The sequence below is a fragment of the Bufo bufo genome, chromosome 1 (genome assembly GCF_905171765.1).
Source record: "Bufo bufo chromosome 1, aBufBuf1.1, whole genome shotgun sequence".
Lineage (NCBI taxonomy): Eukaryota > Metazoa > Chordata > Amphibia > Anura > Bufonidae > Bufo > Bufo bufo.
In genome coordinates this window covers 80,070,290-80,090,838 of record NC_053389.1, presented here as the reverse complement: position 1 = coordinate 80,090,838, position 20,549 = coordinate 80,070,290, and the positions used below count along the sequence as shown (strand labels likewise).

The window sequence follows — 20,549 nt, the reverse complement described above, 5'->3', positions numbered from 1 at the left end:
GTCCGCAAACCGGGGATCCGCAAAAAACATAAACCGCCCGTGTGCCTTCCGCAATTTGTGGAACGGAACGGGCGGCCCGTTGTAGACATGCCTATTCTTGCCCACAAAACGGACAAGAATAGGACATGCTATATTTTTTTTGCGGGGCCTCGGAACAGAGCAACGAATGCGGACAGCACACGGAGTGCTGTCCGCATCTTTTGCGGCCCCATTGAAGTGAATAGGTCCGCGTCCTTGCAGCAAAAACTGCGGCTCGGATGCGGACCATAACTACGGTCGTGTGCATGAGGCCTAACTGTGACCTCCACCATTCCCTGCCCCCTTAACTGTGACCTCCACAGCATCCTGCCCCCTTAACAGTGAGCTCTACTGCAGCCAGCCCCTTTAACAGTGACCTCCACAGCGGCCACCCCTTTATTAGTGACCTCCAAAGTGCCCCATCTTCTTAACAGTGATGTCCACAACACCCCATCCCCTTAACAGTGGCCTCTACAACAATATGCCCCTTAACACTAACCTCCATAGTGGACCATCCCCTTAACTGTGACCTCCACAGCAGCCTGCCCCTAGGGTGTCCAGAGGTCCGGTTTTAGGCTGGACAGTCCGGCGCAGGGCCTGGACGGACACAGGGATGTCTTTTTGAACAGCTCACTCTCAGACAGCAGCACAGTGCTGTCTGAGCGTCAGCTGCAGGGAGAAAGTCACCCTCCCTCCCACCCCTGCAGCTAACGGAAGTGGATTTTTACATTCATTTTTTCAATCCCTGTCGGTTGCGCAGTGTGAGGGGCGTGGCCTAACCAGGTTAGAGGCGTGGCTTAACAGGACATGTCCATCTTTTGAGGGTGGCCTGAATGGCCACCCTATCTGCCCGCTTAACTGTGACCTCCACAGCACTCCGCTCCCTTAACAGCGTTATGTTATGGAAACCTGGTGTAAAACTGTGTGTATGTGGAGACTAAGGGCCTGCGATCTTCTATTGGCTGATAAGGATCATGTGACCAGTCTTCTATTGGCTAATGCATTTTTTGAGAATATCTCAGGACACCTGATGTACTTGTGTGCCAAATTTCATGATTGTAAATGCGAGGGTGTGGATTCCTTTGGCGGACATACATACATACACACATACACTCAGCTTTATATGTTAGATATAAATCTCTATCTAACAAAGCTAGAAGTAGCCTGGCACCTCACATGGATCCAGAGATCTTCCCATTCATTGCTCTGCTAGATTAATATCAAGCTGGCAGCTCAAGGGGAGTGTCTTCTCTGCTGCAACTAAGGGGGCGTGTCTGTGCTCTACCTATCACAGTATAGGAGGCAGTTAAAGGATGAAACTGAGCATGTGCAGCCATCTCAGTGAGCAGGTCAAAGAAATGAGAAAAAAAAACATTAGGTGGCGCTATACAGATACATTTTACTGAATAACTAACTGGCTGTGATCAATTTTTCATTACATGCAATTACAAAAGTATTCAGATCTAGGTGCTAGTTTGAAAACTGTAGAATATTTTTCGTGGGACAAACCCTTTAAATAATGTGAGTTTTCCATATCTGTGTGTATGTACTGCATGCATGAGTTTTGTGCTGGCCAGAAACCAATCTTATCCTACAGAGCTGCATCATGAAACCTGAGGAGAAGACAGATCTTTAGCTTAAAGGGGGTTTCTGAGATTTTTATACTGATTGCCTATCTTCAGGGGTGCCCTGAGTTGGACCGCCAACAGTCAGCTGTATAACGAGAGCATGGCACTTCGTGAGCACTTACAGTGTGTTCTGTCCCCACATGAAGGCGAATGAAGGTGTAACTGATAATGACTTTGTGACTGTCCTACCTTCGTATCCAAGCAGTGGAGCAGACCGGACCGGCAGATGCTCAGGTTAGATGGATCCAGACGTAGACATGAGGATGCAATCAAACGTGGGTTTATTTGATCCAGAGCAGTGACATACAGTGATGGAATACAGTAGATGCTGTCATGTGGATGTCTTTTCTGAGGCTAACTGCTGAGGCAACTGCTGGTCAAAAACTGATGCCTTCACAAGCCAAGGTGTGTGTCTCCAGTCACAAAGGAATGCAGCACTGAAAAAAGGCTACAGGAAGTGACCAGGCCCAAGGCTGCTAAAACCACGCCCCAGAGATAAAACTTTATTTAACAAGAACGAAGGCGTGCAGCATACAAATTCCGGCCAGCAGATGGCAGCAGAGAACAATAGACTTAAACAACATAGGTAAAACAAGAAATAATACAGTGCAGAAATTCAATATGAAAGGAACAGCACACTCCCCGTCTGAAATTCACTTTGGGGATTTCACTACGACGAATGTCCATAAAATATAAACAACCTGTAAAAGAAAACATGTTAGAATGCAAACATAGATAGTCCTGTTTTCCAACTTAGAATGGAGAAGATCTGCGAAGCTAGATACAGTCCTGTTCACCCATCAGGGACGTTCTCGATGGGTCTCATCCAACTGGAGAAACGTTCAAAGCGCTGACAACCGAAGCTGGCGGTTTTCTTTGTTCCAGTGACTAATGCACTAACTTCAGCGCGGATTTCTGGATCATTATCCGGATCCTGGATGCTGAAAACTTCCTGTACACATTCGTCCGCCTCTTCAAGCAGAAACTCTGGACCTGTAAGCCAAGTAGAGTTAATAAAGGAACCTATAGACATAGGCCTAGTGGCGTGATCTGCTGGATTAAGTTCGGATGGTACATAGTGCCATTGCTCAGGTTTGGAGGACCTCCTGATTCTCTCTATGCGGTTACTAACGTACACATAGAATCGCTTGGTCCGATTGTGGATGTAACCTAAAACGACCTTACTGTCGGTGTAATACTGGACTTCAGCTATGTCGACACCCAGTTCTTGTTGTATGAAATCCGCGATCTCCACTGCCAACACAGTCCCACAAAGTTCCAGTCTGGGAATAGTATGATCGGGCTTGGGGGCTAACTTAGCCTTACCAAAGACGAATCCAACGTGGTTTTGGTTGTTGGGTTCTGTCACCTTGAGATAGGCAACCGCTGCGATGGCCTCCGTGGAGGCGTCCGAGAACACGTGGAGTTCTTTCTTTATGCTAGAGGAAAGTGAAGTTTTAATATAGCATCTCGGGATGTGGATCTCATCCAAGGCACACAAAGATCGCTTCCAGGCTTCCCATTTTTGCTCTTTCTCGGAGGGAAGTGGGGTATCCCAATCCTTGACTGTTTCAGAAAACTGTCTCAGTAGAGATTTACCTTGTATGGTAATGGGCGCTACAAATCCCAGCGGATCAAATAGGCTGTTTACCACTGATAGGACGCCTTGCTTTGTGAATGGCTTGTCTGCACAACTTATCTGAAAACCGAAGGAGTCAGCCGAGAGATCCCATCTGAGGCCCAAGCTCCTCTGCACAGGTGGACTGTCCAGTCCCAAGTTAATGTCCTTGAATCCTGGTGCATGATCGCCTGATTCGAAGGCCCTCATAACGGCCAGGCTGTTTGAAGCAATTTTGTGTAGTCTAAGTTTAGCTTGGTACAACATACTTTGAGTCCTTTTGAGCAGATCGATAGCCGCTTCTTCAGTCGGTAGTGATTTGAGTCCATCGTCTACGTAGAAGTCCTTTTCTACAAAGTCTTTGGCGTCTTTACCGTACTCGGATTCTCCCTCTAATGCAGTTTGCCGAAGGCCGTAAGTTGCCACGGCAGGTGAAGGGCTGTTTCCAAATACGTGTACCCTCATTCGATATTCTGCCATCTCTGCGTTGGTGTCGTTATTCTTGTACCACAGAAACCTGAGGAAATTCCGGTGATCCTCCCGGACTACGAAACAGTGGAACATCTGTTCAATGTCGGCGGTGATGGCAACGAGCTCTTTTCTGAACCTCATCAGCACTCCAACTAGGTTATTCGTCAGATTAGGACCTGTGAGAAGGACATCATTAAGCGATACACCTTGATGTTTGGCACTTGAGTCGAAAACAACCCTAATTTGATTAGGTTTCCGTGGGTGATACACTCCAAATGAAGGCAAGTACCAGCACTCGTCATTCTTCCCTAAGGATGGAGCTGGTTCGGCATGGTTGTTGCGGAATATTTTGTTGATAAAGGCAACGATGTGTTCTCTCATCTCAGGCTTACTGTTCATGGTACGCTGAAGAGAGTTAAATCTAGAGAGAGCTTGTTCCCTATTGTTCGGGAGTCTCACCCTGGTAGCTCGGAAGGGTAATGGAGAAACCCAGTGATTGGTTTCGTCTTTAAGGAACTCATTGTCCATTATCTTGATAAATTCTCTGTCCTCTACTGACAAAGCTACTTTATCATCGTCCTTGCTTGTGTGAAAGACTAATCTTCCCAAGTTGTCAGCAAAGGGAGGAATGTCGTCAGATGGTTGTATGAGGTCTGGAGGCTTCTCTTTCACCTGATAGTGATGAGGGCAAGGCTTAATGCAAGTTGTGCGTCCATCTCCACGCACGTACGTTTTGAATGAGTGGATTTTTGGCTGATCCAAGCATACATTTCCTATGACTACCCATCCCAAGTCCAGTCTCTGGGCGTATGGTGCATAGTCGGGACCATTACACTGTTGACGCACCTTGTGTACCCTTAGATTGTCTCTGCCAAGCAGGAGTAGAATCTCGGCGTTGTTGTCCATAGCTGGGATAACGTTGGCTAGGTGCCTTAGGTGTGGATGGTGAAATGCAGCTTCCGGGGTAGGAATTTCATCCCTATGGTTGGGTATTTGATCGCATTCGATCAGCGTCGGTAGAGGTATTTCCGTATTTCCACTGACGGAACAAGCGATGAATCCTTGTGCCCTCCTGCCGCTAGTCTCTATGCGACCCGAGCAGGTGTTTAAGATGTAGGGTTCTGACGGTCCCTTTATTCCAAAGGCTTCAAAGAATTTAGGTCCTGCTAGGGAGCGGTTGCTTTGGTCGTCAATGATGGCATACATTTTTACTGCCTTTTCTGGTAGCCCCTCCGGGTAGACCTTGATTAGGCATATGCGGGCACAACATTTCTCACTCTGGCCCTCCCCACATACGTCCGAGCATGAGCAAGAAACAGCAGTGGCTGTGTTAGCGTGGTTCTGGGGCTCCCCGCCATGACTTTGAGCAGGACTGGTGGTGACAGCAGCAGGTGAATCCCTTGTGAGTGGAGTTGGGTGCATAGCTGAGGCATGTCTTTCACTATGACACTCCTCACACTTGATAATGGATTTACAGTCCTTAGCCATGTGCTCCAATGAAGCGCAGCACCTAAAGCATACCCCAAGCTCGGTGAGGACTTTCTTGCGCTCCTGTATGGTTTTGGATCTAAATCCTCTGCATTTGTTCAGTGAGTGTGGTTTTTTATGAATGGGACATTCACGATTGAAGGCCTTGTCTCCTGATGAGGTAGTGTACTGTCTACCAGTGGGTACTGCAGATGATGGTAGGTTAGTCTTTCTAACATTCACGCTGCTCTTAAAGTCTCTGTGTTTATGTACAATACTTTCATACCTTGATGATGGTGTCGCTGAAGCTGTAGTATTGAACTCCAGGAAGTCGAGGCTGGGGTCATTCCTTATCTGGGACTGTTCATCGATGAATCTACAGAAATGAATAAATGGGGGAAAGGTGACGTCATGCACTCTTTTGTACCTTGAGACTGATGCCGCCCACTTCTCTTGCAGGCTGTATGGTAGCTTCACGACAATTGGGTTCACCCCATGGGCTGTATCCAGGTAGCACAGCCCGGACAGACGAGGGTCTCTTTTGGCAAGCTCCAGTTCCATGAGCAAATCACTTAAATCCTGAAGCTTGTGGACATCCTTGAGACTGATCTTGGGGACGTTCTGCAGTCTCCTGAATAGTGCCTTCTCTATTGCTTCTGCACTGCCAAAGGTGCGTTCGAGTCTCTGCCAGGCTGCAGCGAGACCTGCTTCTGCTTGTCCCACATAGACAGTTCTAAGGCTCTTGATGCGATTTGTGGAGCCTGGGCCCAGCCAGTTGATCAAGAGGTCGAGCTCCTGCTCTGCGGTTAGGTTGAGGTTGGCGATGGCAGCTTTGAAGGTTGCCTTCCAGGCTCTGTAGCTCTCCGCACGGTCATCAAATTTTGAGAGACTGGTGTTAATTAGCTCTCTGCTCACCATAAACCTGGCAAACTCAGACATATCTGATTTCTCACTGCTTGTTGCCATGACAACTTGTGATGCCCCTGGGGCGTATAGGTTGCGTGGCGTGAAAGGGTGAGATGCTTCCGGGTAGAATGATGTTGCTGCAGGGTTGAGCTGTGGTCTAGCCTCTGTCGATTCTGATAACTGCTGCTTGAGCTGTGGACGTAGGCCAGGAAACACCTGGTAGCCATCTTGCTGTAATAACTGCCCTTGAGAGGGCGCGTCTGGGCAACTGTTATTGGATTGCTCGGGTGCTGTGGGTATCGCTGCCACTGCAGGTAGAGCTGACTTGGAGGTTTCAGTGTTGTTGGCTTGGACAGTACTGCACACTGGGGGTGGTGCAGATAACTGTTTCAGTATGTAGTCGCTGGTGCGATCAGCTGGATCGTCTATCTCCTCTGGTGGTAAGCAGACTGAATCAAGGCCTTGGCTCAATGCTTGCTCAAGTAGTCTTACTTTTGCTAATGCAATTTCCTCTTCCCTCTCTGATTCAAGGATCTTTATTCGAGCCTCTGCTTTTGCCCTCTTGGCTTCTGCCTCTGCTTCTGCCCTCTTGGCTTCTGCCTCCGCTTCAGCCCTCTTGGCCGCCGCCTCTGCTTCAGCCCTCTTGGCCGCCGTCTGTGCTTCTGCCCTCTTGGCTTCTGCTTCTGCCCTCTTGGCTTCTGCCTCCGCTTCAGCCCTCTTGGCTTCTGCCTCCGCTTCAGCCCTCTTGGCCGCCGCCTCTGCTTCTGCCCTCTTGGCTTCTGCCTCCGCTTCAGCCCTCTTGGCCGCCGTCTGTGTCTCTGCCCTCGCAAGGACTTCTTTTTCGGTGAAGGAACGCCTCACTTTGGATTGCTCTGCATTTATGCGGGCCTCTAGTAATCTTTCGCTCAGGGTGGAGCTTCTAGAGCATGATGATCTGTAGGACCGCGAGGAATGTTTGGATGAATGCGATCTGTGTGATCTAGTTTCTTGCAAATGAGAGATACGGAGTTCCACTTTATCTTTAGCATCCAGCACCATGGCGTCTCTTTGTCTGTCTATTGATTCTGCCTTGCACAATTCTGACGGGGCTTCTTCAATATTAGAGTCTTTTAGAAAGGTTATATACCTTGTGGACAGTCTCTTGTATCTTTCATGGGCTGCGTTCAGCCGCCCGACGGCAACTTGTAAGCTGGTGGCATCGCCTGAGGAGGACTTAAGTCCTGATATGAGGGAGGAAACTCGTTCCCATAGCTCTTCCAGGTTGTCACATAGCTCGTCTTTCCTGGTGTGATAGTTTTCTGTGATCTTTATAGTTGGTTTGAGAGAGCGCCTTGGTCGCGTGACTTGGTCTGCTGGAAGTGTGGGTTCTACCTCCAGCTCTTCATAATGATCAGTATCAGGTTGCATTTGCTTTATTTCATCACTGGGGAACTGTACGAGGTCCTTTTCGGCCATTTTGATTTAAGGTGCGCTGTCTCTTTAAGAAAATGAACTTTTGAATTGGGGGCTGAAAATTGCAGTGCGGCTCAGATGAGGCACCCCGATGAGTTTCCCAAGGTGTCTTGAGTGAATTGCGGGGTTTTGGTTTGAGGGAGGCCCCGCGTGCGTGAACAGTTCTTATATCATGCGAGCAAGGGTTAACGTAGGATGTAGAAAGTGGCTTGGCGAGTAGTGGAGGACTTCCAGGCGAGAGTATATCTACTGCGGACACGCCGTGCTTCCCCTTAGGCTTATGGGACATGCACTGTTGCTGGGCAGATTTGCTGGGAGTGGGCCTGTTGCAGGGGAGGTTCCTGAGTGTGGTACTGGGCTCTGAGGGAACCTGTAGCCGGCATTGGACATTCAGACAGATATTGATTGGGGTATAAGGCTTTAAGGCAGTTTTTGACTGTTCTGTCCCCACATGAAGGCGAATGAAGGTGTAACTGATAATGACTTTGTGACTGTCCTACCTTCGTATCCAAGCAGTGGAGCAGACCGGAACGGCAGATGCTCAGGTTAGATGGATCCAGACGTAGACATGAGGATGCAATCAAACGTGGGTTTATTTGATCCAGAGCAGTTACATACAGTGATGGAATGCAGTAGATGCTGTCATGTGGATGTCTTTGCTGAGGTTACTGCTGGTCAAAAACTGATGCCTTCACAAGCCGAGGTGTGTGTCTCCAGTCACAAAGGAATGCAGCACTGAAAAAAGGCTACAGGAAGTGACCAGGCCCAAGGCTGCTAAAACCACGCCCCAGAGATAAAACTTTATTTAACAAGAACGAAGGCGTGCAGCATACAAATTCCGGCCAGCAGATGGCAGCAGAGAACAATAGACTTAAACAACATAGGTAAAACAAGAAATAATACAGTGCAGAAATTCAATATGAAAGGAACAGCACACAGTGCTGCCCATAATTATTCATACCCCTGGCAAATTTTGACTTAAAGTTACTTTTATTCAACCAGCAAGTACTTTTTTGACGGGAAATGACATAGGTGTCTCCCAAATGATAATAAGACGATGTACAAGAGGCATTATTGTGAAAAAAAAAAATTATTGTTCTCAGCTTTTATTTACATTTGAGCAAAAAGTGTCCAGTCCAAAATTATCCATACCCTTCACAAACTGTCACAGTCTGTGAGAAAATCAAAAGTTCTATACCATTCCAAATAGTCCAAGCTGTTCTATAGCATCTTAATTACCCTGATTAATTGGGAATAGCTGTTTTAATCAACTCAACAGGTGAAAAACAGCAGCTCTCTGCAGTTGGTTTGTGGACAGTCATGGCTAAGACAAAGGAGCTCAGTGAGGACCTGCGGCTGCGCATTGTGGCTGCTCACAAGTCAGGAAAGGGCTACAAGGCCATTTCTAAATGTTTCAAGTTCCGGTGGCTACAGTGCAAAGTATTATTAAAAAATACAAGATCTTCCGCACTGTGGAAAATCTCAGAGGACGTGGTCGGAAGTCAAAAGTGACACCTGTGCTGGCCAGGAGGATAGTTAGAGAGGTGAAAAAGAATCTAAGGATCACCACCAAGGCCATCCTGGTGAATCTGGGCTCTGCTGGTGGCAATGTCTCAAGGCAGACAATCCAACAGACACTGCACACTGCTGGGTTCCACAGATGCAGACCAAGGAGGACGCCACTTCTCCAGATAAGGCACACAAAAGCTCATCTGGACAATGAAGAAGACTTCTGGTCTTCTGTGTTATGGTCAGATGAAACAAAATTTAATTGTTTGGTCACAATGATGCTTCCTTCATTTGGCGTAAAAAAAAGGAGAAGCCTTCAACCCAAAGAACACCATCCCCACTGTCAAACATGGTGGTGGGAACCTAATGCTTTGGGGGTGTTTTTCAGCCAATGGACCAGGGAACCTAATCACAGTAAACGGCACCATGAAAAAAGAGCAATACATGAGGATTCTCAACGACAGCATCAGGCAGTGTGCAGAGAAACTTGGCCTTGGGCACCAGTGGACATTTCAGCATGACAATGCCCCAAAACACACAGCAAAAGTGGTGAAGAAATGGTTAGCAGACAACAACATTAACTTTTTGGAGTGGCCCAGCCAGAGTCCAGACTTTAATCCAATTAAGAATCTGTGGAGGGATCTAAAGATCAGGGTGATGGCAAGAAGACCCTCCAACCTGAAAGATTTGGAGCTCATTGCTAAAGATGAATGGACAAAAATACCTGTGGAGACATGCAAAAAGCTGGTCTGCAATTATAGGAAGTGTTTGATTGCGGTAATAGCCAATAAAGGCTTTTCTATTGATTATTGAGAAGGGTATGAATAATTTTGCACTGGACACTTTTTGCTCAAATGTAAATAAAAGCTGAGAAATGTTTTTTTTCCACAATAATGCCTCTTGTTCATCGTCTTATTATCTTTTGGGAGACGCCTATGTCATTTCCCGTCAAAAAATTTGTTGCTGGTTTAATAAAAGTACCATTAAGTCAAAATTTGCCTGGGGTATGAATAATTATGGGCAGCACTGTAGGTCTCTTCCTAGGCCATGTGATGTCACATTCATCTGGGCTGAGCTGCAATACCAAGCACAGCCACTATCTAATGGCAGCTTCCTTAAACAGCGGAATGGCAGGGGTATCATGGAGTGAGACCCCCACCAATCTAATATTGATAACCTATCCTAAAGGTAGACCATCAAAATGAAAATCCTTTTAACCCCTAGAGCACTGAGGGATTTTCCGTTTCTGCTTTTTCGTTTTTCACTCCCTGCCTTCCTACAGTCATAACTTTTTTGTTTTTCAGTTCATTTAGCCTTATAAAGGCTTTTTTGGGAGGACAAGTTGAACTTTATAATGGTAACATTTACAGTTGCATACAATGTAGTGGGAAGCTGGAGAAAAAATCCAAATGGGGTGGAAATGAAAAAAAAAAAAACACAATTACAAAACAATTTTTTACGGTGTTCAATATGCGGTAAAATTTACCTGTTTCCTTCATTCTCCAGGTCAGTACGATTACAACAATACCATACTTGTATAGTTTTTGTTGCATTTTAATACTGTTAAAAAAAATAACCTTGAAAAAATAAATGTTTTTTATCACCATATTCTGACTCCTATAACTTTTTTCTAGTTATGCAAACAAAGCTGTGTGAGGTCTCATTTTTTTGTGGGACAATCTGTGCTTTGCAGGGATACCATATTGAAGTGTGTTTGACTTTTTGATCACTATTTATAACATTTTTTGTGGGGGAGTTGAAGTGACAAAAAAAGTGTATTGACTGTTTTAATTCATTTTTTTTCCTTTACGCCATTCGCTGTATGGGAATGATATTGTTATATTTTAATAATATGGCCGTTTTTGCACGCTGCGATGCCCATGATGGTATTTTTTTTATTGGCTAAGTATTTCGATTTTTTTTAAACGTATTTTAACATTAGATTGCCCATTGCGTTCAATAATGGCTATATAGCCATCATTGAACACTTACTAAATAACAAAATAGTGCTGCCACCTATTGGCCTGTATTGGTATATTCCACTAATAGCTTCCGAAGCCTGCTTGAGTCATTGGGATATTAGTATAGTGCAGGGGTAGGCAACCTCCGGCACTCCAGCTGTTGTGAAACTACAACTCCCAGCATGCATACTTGCTCTTCTCTTCTCAGAACTCCCATATAAATGAATGGAGCATGCTGGGAATTGTAGTTTCACAACAGCTGGAGTGCCGAAGGTTGCTGATCTCTGGTATAGTGTATTAGGTTCCCCGATCTCAGCCAGGGAATACTGTTACAGGAGCGGGAGCTCAAGGCTCCTGCTTCAGGACTGCTCAGATGCCGTAGTCACATTTGAATGGCCAGTTTGTTGTTTTTTTGGTCGCTTCACCTTCCACAAAACCATTAAATAAAACATGATCCAAAAGTCTTATACACCCCAAAATGGTATCAATGGAAAGTACAGATCGGCCTGCAAAAAATGAACCTTCACACAAATCCTTACACATAACTACAAAAAAGTATAGGAGTCAGAATATGGAGCTGAAAAGAAAAAAACTATTTTTAATTTTTTTTTTTCAATATTAAAACAGAAAAACTATACATATTTGGTATCACTGTAATCATACAGACCTGGAGAATGAAAGTAACAGGTCAGTTTTATTGCATAGAGAACACCGTAAAAACAAAACCCATAAAACTGTGGCGGAATTGCATTTTCCCCACATTTGCTCTGGTTTTTTTTTCTATTCTTCTGATGGGTCAAACAAAAACAGTAAGTCGGAATTCTAAGATAAAAAAGCCCAAACTCTGTAATATAAAGTCTCATAAAGATAACCCCTGTCCATATGCATATGGAGGTCATAGAGAAGGGTCCACTGCTCGTGACTTAGGCCCCTTTCACACGGGCGAGTATTCCGCGCGGATGCGATGCATGAGGTGAACGCATTGCACCCGCACTGAATACCGACCCATTCATTTCTATGGGGCTGTTCAGATGAGCGGTGATTTTCACGCATCACTTATGCGTTGCGTGAAAATCGCAGCATGCTCTATATTCTGCGTTTTTCACGCAACGCAGGCCCCATAGAAGTGAATGGGGTTGCGTGAAAATCGCAAGCATCCGCAAGCAAGTGCGGATGCGGTACGATTTTCACGCACGGTTGCTAGGAGACGATCGGGATGGAGACCCGATCATTATTATTTTCCCTTATAACATGGTTATAAGGGAAAATAATAGCATTCTGAATACAGAATGCACAGTAAAATAGGGCTGGAGGGGTTAAAAAATAAAATAAAAAAATTAACTCACCTTAGTCCACTTGATCGCGATGCCCGGCATCTCCTTCTGTCTCCTTTGTTGAATAGGACCTGTGGTGAGCATTAAATACAGTTACAGGACCTTTGGTGACGTCACTCCGGTCATCACATGGTACATCACATGATCTTTTACCATGGTGATGGATCATGTGATGACCGGAGTGACGTCATCAAAGGTCCTGTAACTGTATTTAATGCTCACCACAGGTCCTATTCAACAAAGGAGACAGAACTGGAGATGCCGGGCCGCGATCAAGTGGACTAAGGTGAGTTCAATTATTTATTATTTTTTTTAACCCCTCCAGCGCTGTTTTACTTTGCATTCTGTATTCAGAATGCTATTATTTTCCCTTATAACCATGTTATAAGGGAAAATAATACAATCTACAGAACATTGATCCCACATTGATTCACAGAAGTTCGGGTTTGGGTACCAAACATGCGCGATTTTTGTCACGCGCGTGCAAAACGCATTACAATGTTTTGCACTCGCGCAGAAAAATCGCAACGCACCCGCACATTTTCCCGCAACGCCAGTGTGAAAGGGGCCTTACTCTATAAGGGTACTTCCACACGATCAGGTATCTGCATGCAGTTTTGGAAGCCAAAATCAGGAGTGAATTAGAAAAGGAGAGAAAGTATACAGGATGGATACAGCATCTTCTGTTTTTGTTTTTTTTATTCACTCCTGGTTTTCGCTACCAAAACTGCATTAGGAAACCTGACCGCGTGTCCGCCCCCTAAAAAATACAGCAGCTCTATAAAAGCTGTCCTTGCTCTTGCCTGCCCATGCATTATAAATGTTTGACTTTTTTCCCCTGTAATAACCAGATAATTCCCTTTTGACGGCTGATTTTGGCATGAAAAATGTAGTATTACATGATGGCCTTTCAAATGAATGGTTATCCACATGATTCACTGGTGTCTTTAGCCTGCCAGAGCAGGAGTCACTTACGGTATGGCCACATAGTCAGGTTTCTGCATGCAGCTTTGTAAGCCAAAATAAGGAGTGGATCATAAAAGGAAAGAATAAAGAACAGATAGGACTTCTCTTTTTTTTATTTTTTTTTTCTTCTTTGCCCCTGGTTCTTAATTCCATGCAGAGACCTGACCATTTGGCCATACCTTATTGAGTGGCTCTACATCCAGGCTTATCAAGGAGATTCCTGAACAGGAACCCACCTCTTTGAAGTCCATATGCAATAAGAAGCCATATACTGTAGGTATGAGTCTTCATGAGACAACCCATTCAGTCAGGATAGATCTGCTATCATTTCATAAGCATGCAAAAAAGTAAATTCATTTTATTATTTTCTGTCTAAAGGGAGGATTCTGAGAAAAAGGCTGAGAAACTCCGCAGTAAGGTCACACAAGTCATGAAATGTGATGCTTTGAAAAGAAACCCTTATGACCCTGTCATTGTGCCACCCGCTGATTGTCTCCTGGTATGCCTCTGCCTTGAAACCCCATGTAAAGATATGAAGTCATACTGTAATGTTGTAAAAAATTTCAAGGACTTGCTAAAACCTGAAGGTCAAATTTTAATCTTGGGTACGCTAAATGGTACTTATTATCACGCTGGTAAAAAGCGGTTTAGTGTACTGAGCTCAAAAAAGGAAGCGCTGGAGATGGCGTTTAAAGAAGCTGGTTACATTATTGAAAAAGCTGTGTATACCTCACGTGCTGATAAATCAAAGATAGATGTTACTGATTATGAAGGTCACTATTTTATTCACGCTCATAAACCAAAGTAAGCCCAAATTCTTCAGTCATCATTTTTTGAAAATACCGCAAAATGTCTGCATGCTTTATCTTGTAAACACTGAGACTGGATTGAATCTACAAACTCAAAAATAAAATAAAACTATAAAAAGAACCCAGCGCTGCCCGAGTATGAAGTGTTGGTCTGTTTTTGTGTTTATTGGATTTGTCCCAAGGGTTCCCAGCAGGAGGCCAATCCATGCCCTTGTTTTTGTTTTTTTTGTTTTTATGGCGAAATAACTAGTATTCCTATATATCCCAGCAGCAAAATTGTTTATATAGTATGAACGGCACCGCACATCCAAAGAGCAAAAGGGTGCCAGCGGATGTTGAAGTGATCCAATCTCCAAAAACGCTGAAAATAAAAATATTCCACGGCACTCCAGAGAAGTAAAATGAATGTGACTTTTAATTCACCAATGCAACGTTTCAGTCCGCACACTGGAACATTCCTCAAGCAGTGATCCCAGCAGTTATACACCATATATATATATATCCCAGCAGTTATACACAGTTTATTTTATTTTTAACTGTCCCCTATAACTGTGACCTCCACAGCGCCACACCTCCTTAACAGTGACCTCCACAGCACCCCATCCTGTTAACTTTCACCTCTGCAGCACCCCACCACCTTAACCCCGTAATGACCATCAATACGCCTTTTTATTGACGTAAACAAAGGGGGTTTAAGACAGATAGCTGGTGTTAATCAATGACTATATGTACCCAAAATGGTGCATTAATAACTATAACTATAACTGCAAAAAAAAAGGCCTCATAAAGGAACATTAGTGAAAAAACAAAAAAGTTATAGCTCTTGGAATGCAATTTTGAAAAAATGTGCGTGGTCACTAAGGGGTAAATAGTGACCTCCACAGTACACTTCCCCTTAACATTGACCTCCACAGCACCCTGCCCCTTAACAGTGACCTCCTAAGCACTCTACCCCTTAGCAGTGACCTCCATAGAGCCCTGTCCCTTAAATGGGTTGTCCGGGATCAAAGTAATTTTTAAAAACGTTAATAATCACCTTGACATTACGCAGTAAAGTCATTCTGATGCTCTGTGTATTTTTTTTTTCATCCCCTTTGCTCCTATGAGTCCCTAATACTGCTGTCAGTATTGTTTACATATTATCTCCTGTGCTATGTCATTTCCGGCCACACTGCCTTATGGGTCCCACAAGGCTGCATGACTCTGCAGCTGGATCTCACAAGCCTTTCCACTCCCCCTTATCAGTATTCCGCCTCCTGCCACTCATACTCCTCATCAGTATTCCTCCCCTAAAACCACTTTTTTCTAAGCCTGCAAACTGGATCCCTCCCAGCTTCCATGTATCTGCTCTCTGCTAGCATTGCATAAAAGACAATAGTGGCAGGGAGCGATCTGACTGGCATGTAGGGACATGGGAGGCGTGGTTAGCACCCATACTGTAGCACATCCCCTTCATTGCAAATGACCATGGGAGGCGTACACTATGCTAAATACTCCTAATAACACTCCTCTATGGCCGGTGACGTCATCCGCAGAGGGGGGCGTTCCTTAGTGAGTAGTGATGAGCGGCAGGGGTCATATTCGAATTCGCGATATTTCACGAATATTTTGTAGAATATTCGTTGAAAATTCGCGATTTTTTTTTTACTCAAAAAATCGGAAAGGTAATGATTGTGTAATATGCGAATTTTCGGATTCGAATTTTTTATTGCGAATTTTTTAACTTACAACTATTACACAAAGAAGATTATATCACTATATTAGCTAAATTGCTTTATTCGATTTTTTTCAAATATTCTCTATATTGCTACAACTTCGTTTTTTCGAATATTCGTAATATTCTAAAGCAAGAATATATAGCAATATAGCGAATATTCAAAAAAAACAAATATAGAGCAAAATTCGCAAACACTACTACTCCTAAAGTCAAGTATATTGCAGCCTTCCTATTGGCCCACAAGCTAGAAGCAGTGAGGGATCATGTGTACTGATAAAGAAAATAAAAAAATCTAAAATAAAAAAATCGGAAAAAATTTGAATATTCGAAATTTCGAATATATATAACTATATTCGAAATTTTCGCGAATTTTCGAAGTACCTATATTCGCAATAAAAATTCGAAATTCGAATATTCGTGATCAACACTATTACACTACGTGCAGAATTATTAGGCAAATGAGTATTTTGACCACATCATCCTCTTTATGCATGTTGTCTTACTCCAAGCTGTATAGGCTCGAAAGCCTACTACCAATTAAGCATATTAGATGATGTGCATCTCTGTAATGAGAAGGGGTGTGGTCTAATGACATCAACACCCTATATCAGGTGTGCATAATTATTAGGCAACTTCCTTTCCTTTGGCAAAATGGGTCAAAAGAAGGACTTGACAGGCTCAGAAAAGTCAAAAATAGTGAGATATCTTGCAGAGGGATGCAGCACTCTTAAAATTGCAAAGCTTCTGAAGCGTGATCATCGAACAATCAAGCGTTTCATTCAAAATAGTCAACAGGGTCGCAAGAAGCGTGTGGAAAAACCAAGGCGCAAAATAACTGCCCATGAACTGAGAAAAGTCAAGCGTGCAGCTGCCAAGATGCCACTTGCCACCAGTTTGGCCATATTTCAGAGCTGCAACATCACTGGAGTGCCCAAAAGCACAAGGTGTGCAATACTCAGAGACATGGCCAAGGTAAGAAAGGCTGAAAGACGACCACCACTGAACAAGACACACAAGCTGAAACGTCAAGACTGGGCCAAGAAATATCTCAAGACTGATTTTTCTAAGGTTTTATGGACTGATGAAATGAGAGTGAGTCTTGATGGGCCAGATGGATGGGCCCGTGGCTGGATTGTTAAAGGGCAGAGAGCTCCAGTCCGACTCAGACGCCAGCAAGGTGGAGGTGGAGTACTGGTTTGGGCTGGTATCATCAAAGATGAGTTTGTGGGGCCTTTTCGGGTTGAGGATGGAGTCAAGCTTAACTCCCAGTCCTACTGCCAGTTTCTGGAAGACACCTTCTTCAAGCAGTGGTACAGGAAGAAGTCTGCATCCTTCAAGAAAAACATGATTTTCATGCAGGACAATGCTCCATCACACGCGTCCAAGTACTCCACAGCGTGGCTGGCAAGAAAGGGTATAAAAGAAGAAAATCTAATGACATGGCCTCCTTGTTCACCTGATCTCAACCCCATTGAGAACCTGTGGTCCATCATCAAATGTGAGATTTACAAGGAGGGAAAACAGTACACCTCTCTGAACAGTGTCTGGGAGGCTGTGGTTGCTGCTGCACGCAATGTTGATGGTGAACAGATCAAAACACTGACAGAATCCATGGATGGCAGGCTTTTGAGTGTCCTTGCAAAGAAAGGTGGCTATATTGGTCACTGATTTGTTTTTGTTTTGTTTTTGAATGTCAGAAATGTATATTTGTGAATGTTGAGATGTTATATTGGTTTCACTGGTAAAAATAAATAATTGAAATGGGTATATATTTGTTTTTTGTTAAGTTGCCTAATAATTATGCACAGTAATAGTCACCTGCACACACAGATATCCCCCTAAAATAGCTAAAACTAAAAACAAACTAAAAACTACTTCCAAAAATATTCAGCTTTGATATTAATGAGTTTTTTGGGTTCATTGAGAACATGGTTGTTGTTCAATAATAAAATTAATCCTCAAAAATACAACTTGCCTAATAATTCTGCACTCCCTGTAGTGAGGCGAGTAGGAGTGATAGAGGAATTTTGCAGCAGAAAGGATGTCCAGACCTTTAGATGAAGTTCAAACGTTTCTTTACTGAAGATAACTTGTATCCAAGCAGTATACAGCCTTGGTCTCTTGATCCCAGCAAGTTTTAGCAATGATTGGCAGGAAATTAATGCTTCTGCTTTAAATGTGAGCTTTCAGGATAAGTCATCTGTTTGGTAGCTCTGTAATTGTGACAGGAATTAATCTTCTGCACTTTTCTGTAACTTCTGCTGTATGGGGACAGACTAGCTGAGGAGGAATGGCTTCTCCTAGGTCTCTGGACTTAACTCACAGATATATTCTCAGGGGATGCTTTCTTCCTGGAACTCTGGAGGTTGTCTGTAGTTTTCTGCTTCTCTTCATCCAACTGAGACTGAAGGAGCTCAGACTGGGGATGTGATCAAGTCTCAGTTGAGACAAGATCCTTGCTGTCTTCCCTATGCAAGGGAACTCCTCACATACACACACCCTACCCCTAGCAGGGGGTGGTCTACACTACCATCTAACTTCCTTCTCCACCGATGATGCAGGATGTGGGAACAGCCCACTTCGCTCACAGAGAGGAAGCTAAGCTGGAATAATCCATTCCAGCCTAGATACACTAAACTAGAACTAGTACCTTGCCAATAGAGTTGCTGCCACTTGCTGGTGAACCTGGAAAATTACAAGGACAATTATATTTAACATGGTTTTAGATGCACATTTGTGAAGACATAATATAAATTACTCTATAAATTACATCAGATGACAATATACAGGCTCTTAACAGAGAGTAGCGGGGTAGAGGCGTGTAGTAACACAACTCTAGGGTGTTACATTGCCCCTTTCTTTGAGTTAAGCCACCCTCGGCTTATGCTTGGGATAGTAGGAACAAGCTCTGAGTCACCCAATTTAATACTAAGTGCTGCATATAATACACATAAAGACATACCAAGACAAACATATAACGGCTACCCTAAGGTTCCTGCCCACATGAGTAGGGTGTCCTAATTAACAGTTTCCCTCTCGGTAAAACCAGTGAACCAAAGGTCTGCACTAAGCAATCACTACTGACTGACTTTGAAGTATTTTGGATCCTAATACCAAAGAAAGCATGGGGGTGTCTTTACCCTGTAATCCCACCATTGTGTAATGAAATGCCCGCAAACGGAAGGGTGGCTTTATCCTGTATTCCCTTCCCTGCACCAAAGTCAAAATATAAGGCTTATAGCAGGATCACTATGGTGACTATGGGTAGCAAAAAAGGCTCTAAGGTTGAGGCGACCATACTTTATGCAAAGGCACAGAGGGGGGAGGTATCAGCTTCTCCATGCACTTCTGGTAGTCACCGTAGGAGAGTATAATAATCCCATGAAACTCCTGGAAGACACACCAGGATGGGGGTTTAGTAGTCCCATTACCAATCCTGGAACATATAACAAACAGGAAGAAGGGGTATATTACTCCCATAGCCATTCCCGAAGCAGCAGGGTTACCCTTGTAATTGCTGGACCTGCCTGGGACTTACCACTCGTCCTACCTGGGTACCCGGGATATAGGCCATTAGTATTAGGCGTCCAAAGAGGCAGTCCGTATAAAGAGTAGTGATGAGCGGGAGGTGCCATATTCGATTTTGCGATATTTTGTGAATATTCGATTTAATATTCATCTTATATTCATCGAAATCGAATATTCATCATTTATTCTATTTATCGCGATTAATATGCAATTTAATTACTCGCGTATTGCGATTTTTTAACTGTATAAGGCAACTTTCCTATTGGTTTGCTAATGGTATGTGTATTTTACGAATATTAGCTATATTGCTATATATTCTTGTTTTAGAATATGACGAATATTCTAAAAAACAAAGTTATAGCAATATAGCGAATATTCGTAAAATACACATATAGACTGCAATTTAACTAATATAGTGCTATATTTTTTTTATAGTCTAATATTTTGTCTCTTCTGAACTTCAGATTTGGAAAAAACTTACACTATAAAAAAAAAACAATAGCACTATATTAGCTAAATTGCAGTCTATATGTGTATTTTACGAATATTCGCTATATTGCTATAACTTCAATTTTTAGAATATGACGAATATTCTAAAAAACAAAGTTTTATAGCAATATAGCGAATATATTCGTTATTTAGAATATTCGTCTTTTTTTTTCAATGTGTACTGTTATTCCACTTTGGCATACTCCTCCCTTACAAGCGTCCCCGTCACCATGGGAAAGCCTGTGGGTTAGAATATACCATCAGATCTGAGTTTTCACGATCTCAGGGAAAACTCAGAACCGATGGTATTTTCTAACCCACAGGCGTTCCCATGGTGACGGGGACGCTTGTCGGGGAGGAGTATGTTGAAGTTGATTAAATAACGAATATATTCGCTATATTTCTATATATTCATTTTTTCGAATATTCGTGAATATTCCAATAAAGAAAATTTGGCTAGACGGGCTTAGACGATTACCTCGGTCAGGCAGGCTAAGCAGGAAGAAGCACCAGTACGGCAACAGCCGGGTGGAATTAATCGAAATCGTGATTTTGATTTTTAGATATTTTTCGAATAATATTCGATTTATTATATTCGCTATCGCTCTCCCTAATTTAAATAAATTTGGTAACGTAAACGTGCGTGAAAAAGTGTCTGATGTAATTTACAGTATTA

At 43.5% G+C, this 20,549-nt stretch overlaps 1 protein-coding gene across 2 annotated transcripts in view; it reads left to right on the top strand.

The window, feature by feature from the left end:
* The window catches only part of LOC120986840 (nicotinamide N-methyltransferase-like), a 30,486-nt gene extending 16,226 nt beyond the window's left edge, over nucleotides 1-14,260 (top strand). For both annotated transcript variants that reach the window (XM_040415546.1, XM_040415545.1), the window contains exon 4: nucleotides 13,709-14,260. In XM_040415546.1, the coding sequence (XP_040271480.1) occupies nucleotides 13,709-14,138 (430 nt within the window). In that variant the 3' untranslated portion in view covers nucleotides 14,139-14,260. The remainder of the gene's footprint in view (nucleotides 1-13,708) is intronic.
* The last annotated feature ends 6,289 nt before the right edge of the window (nucleotides 14,261-20,549 follow it).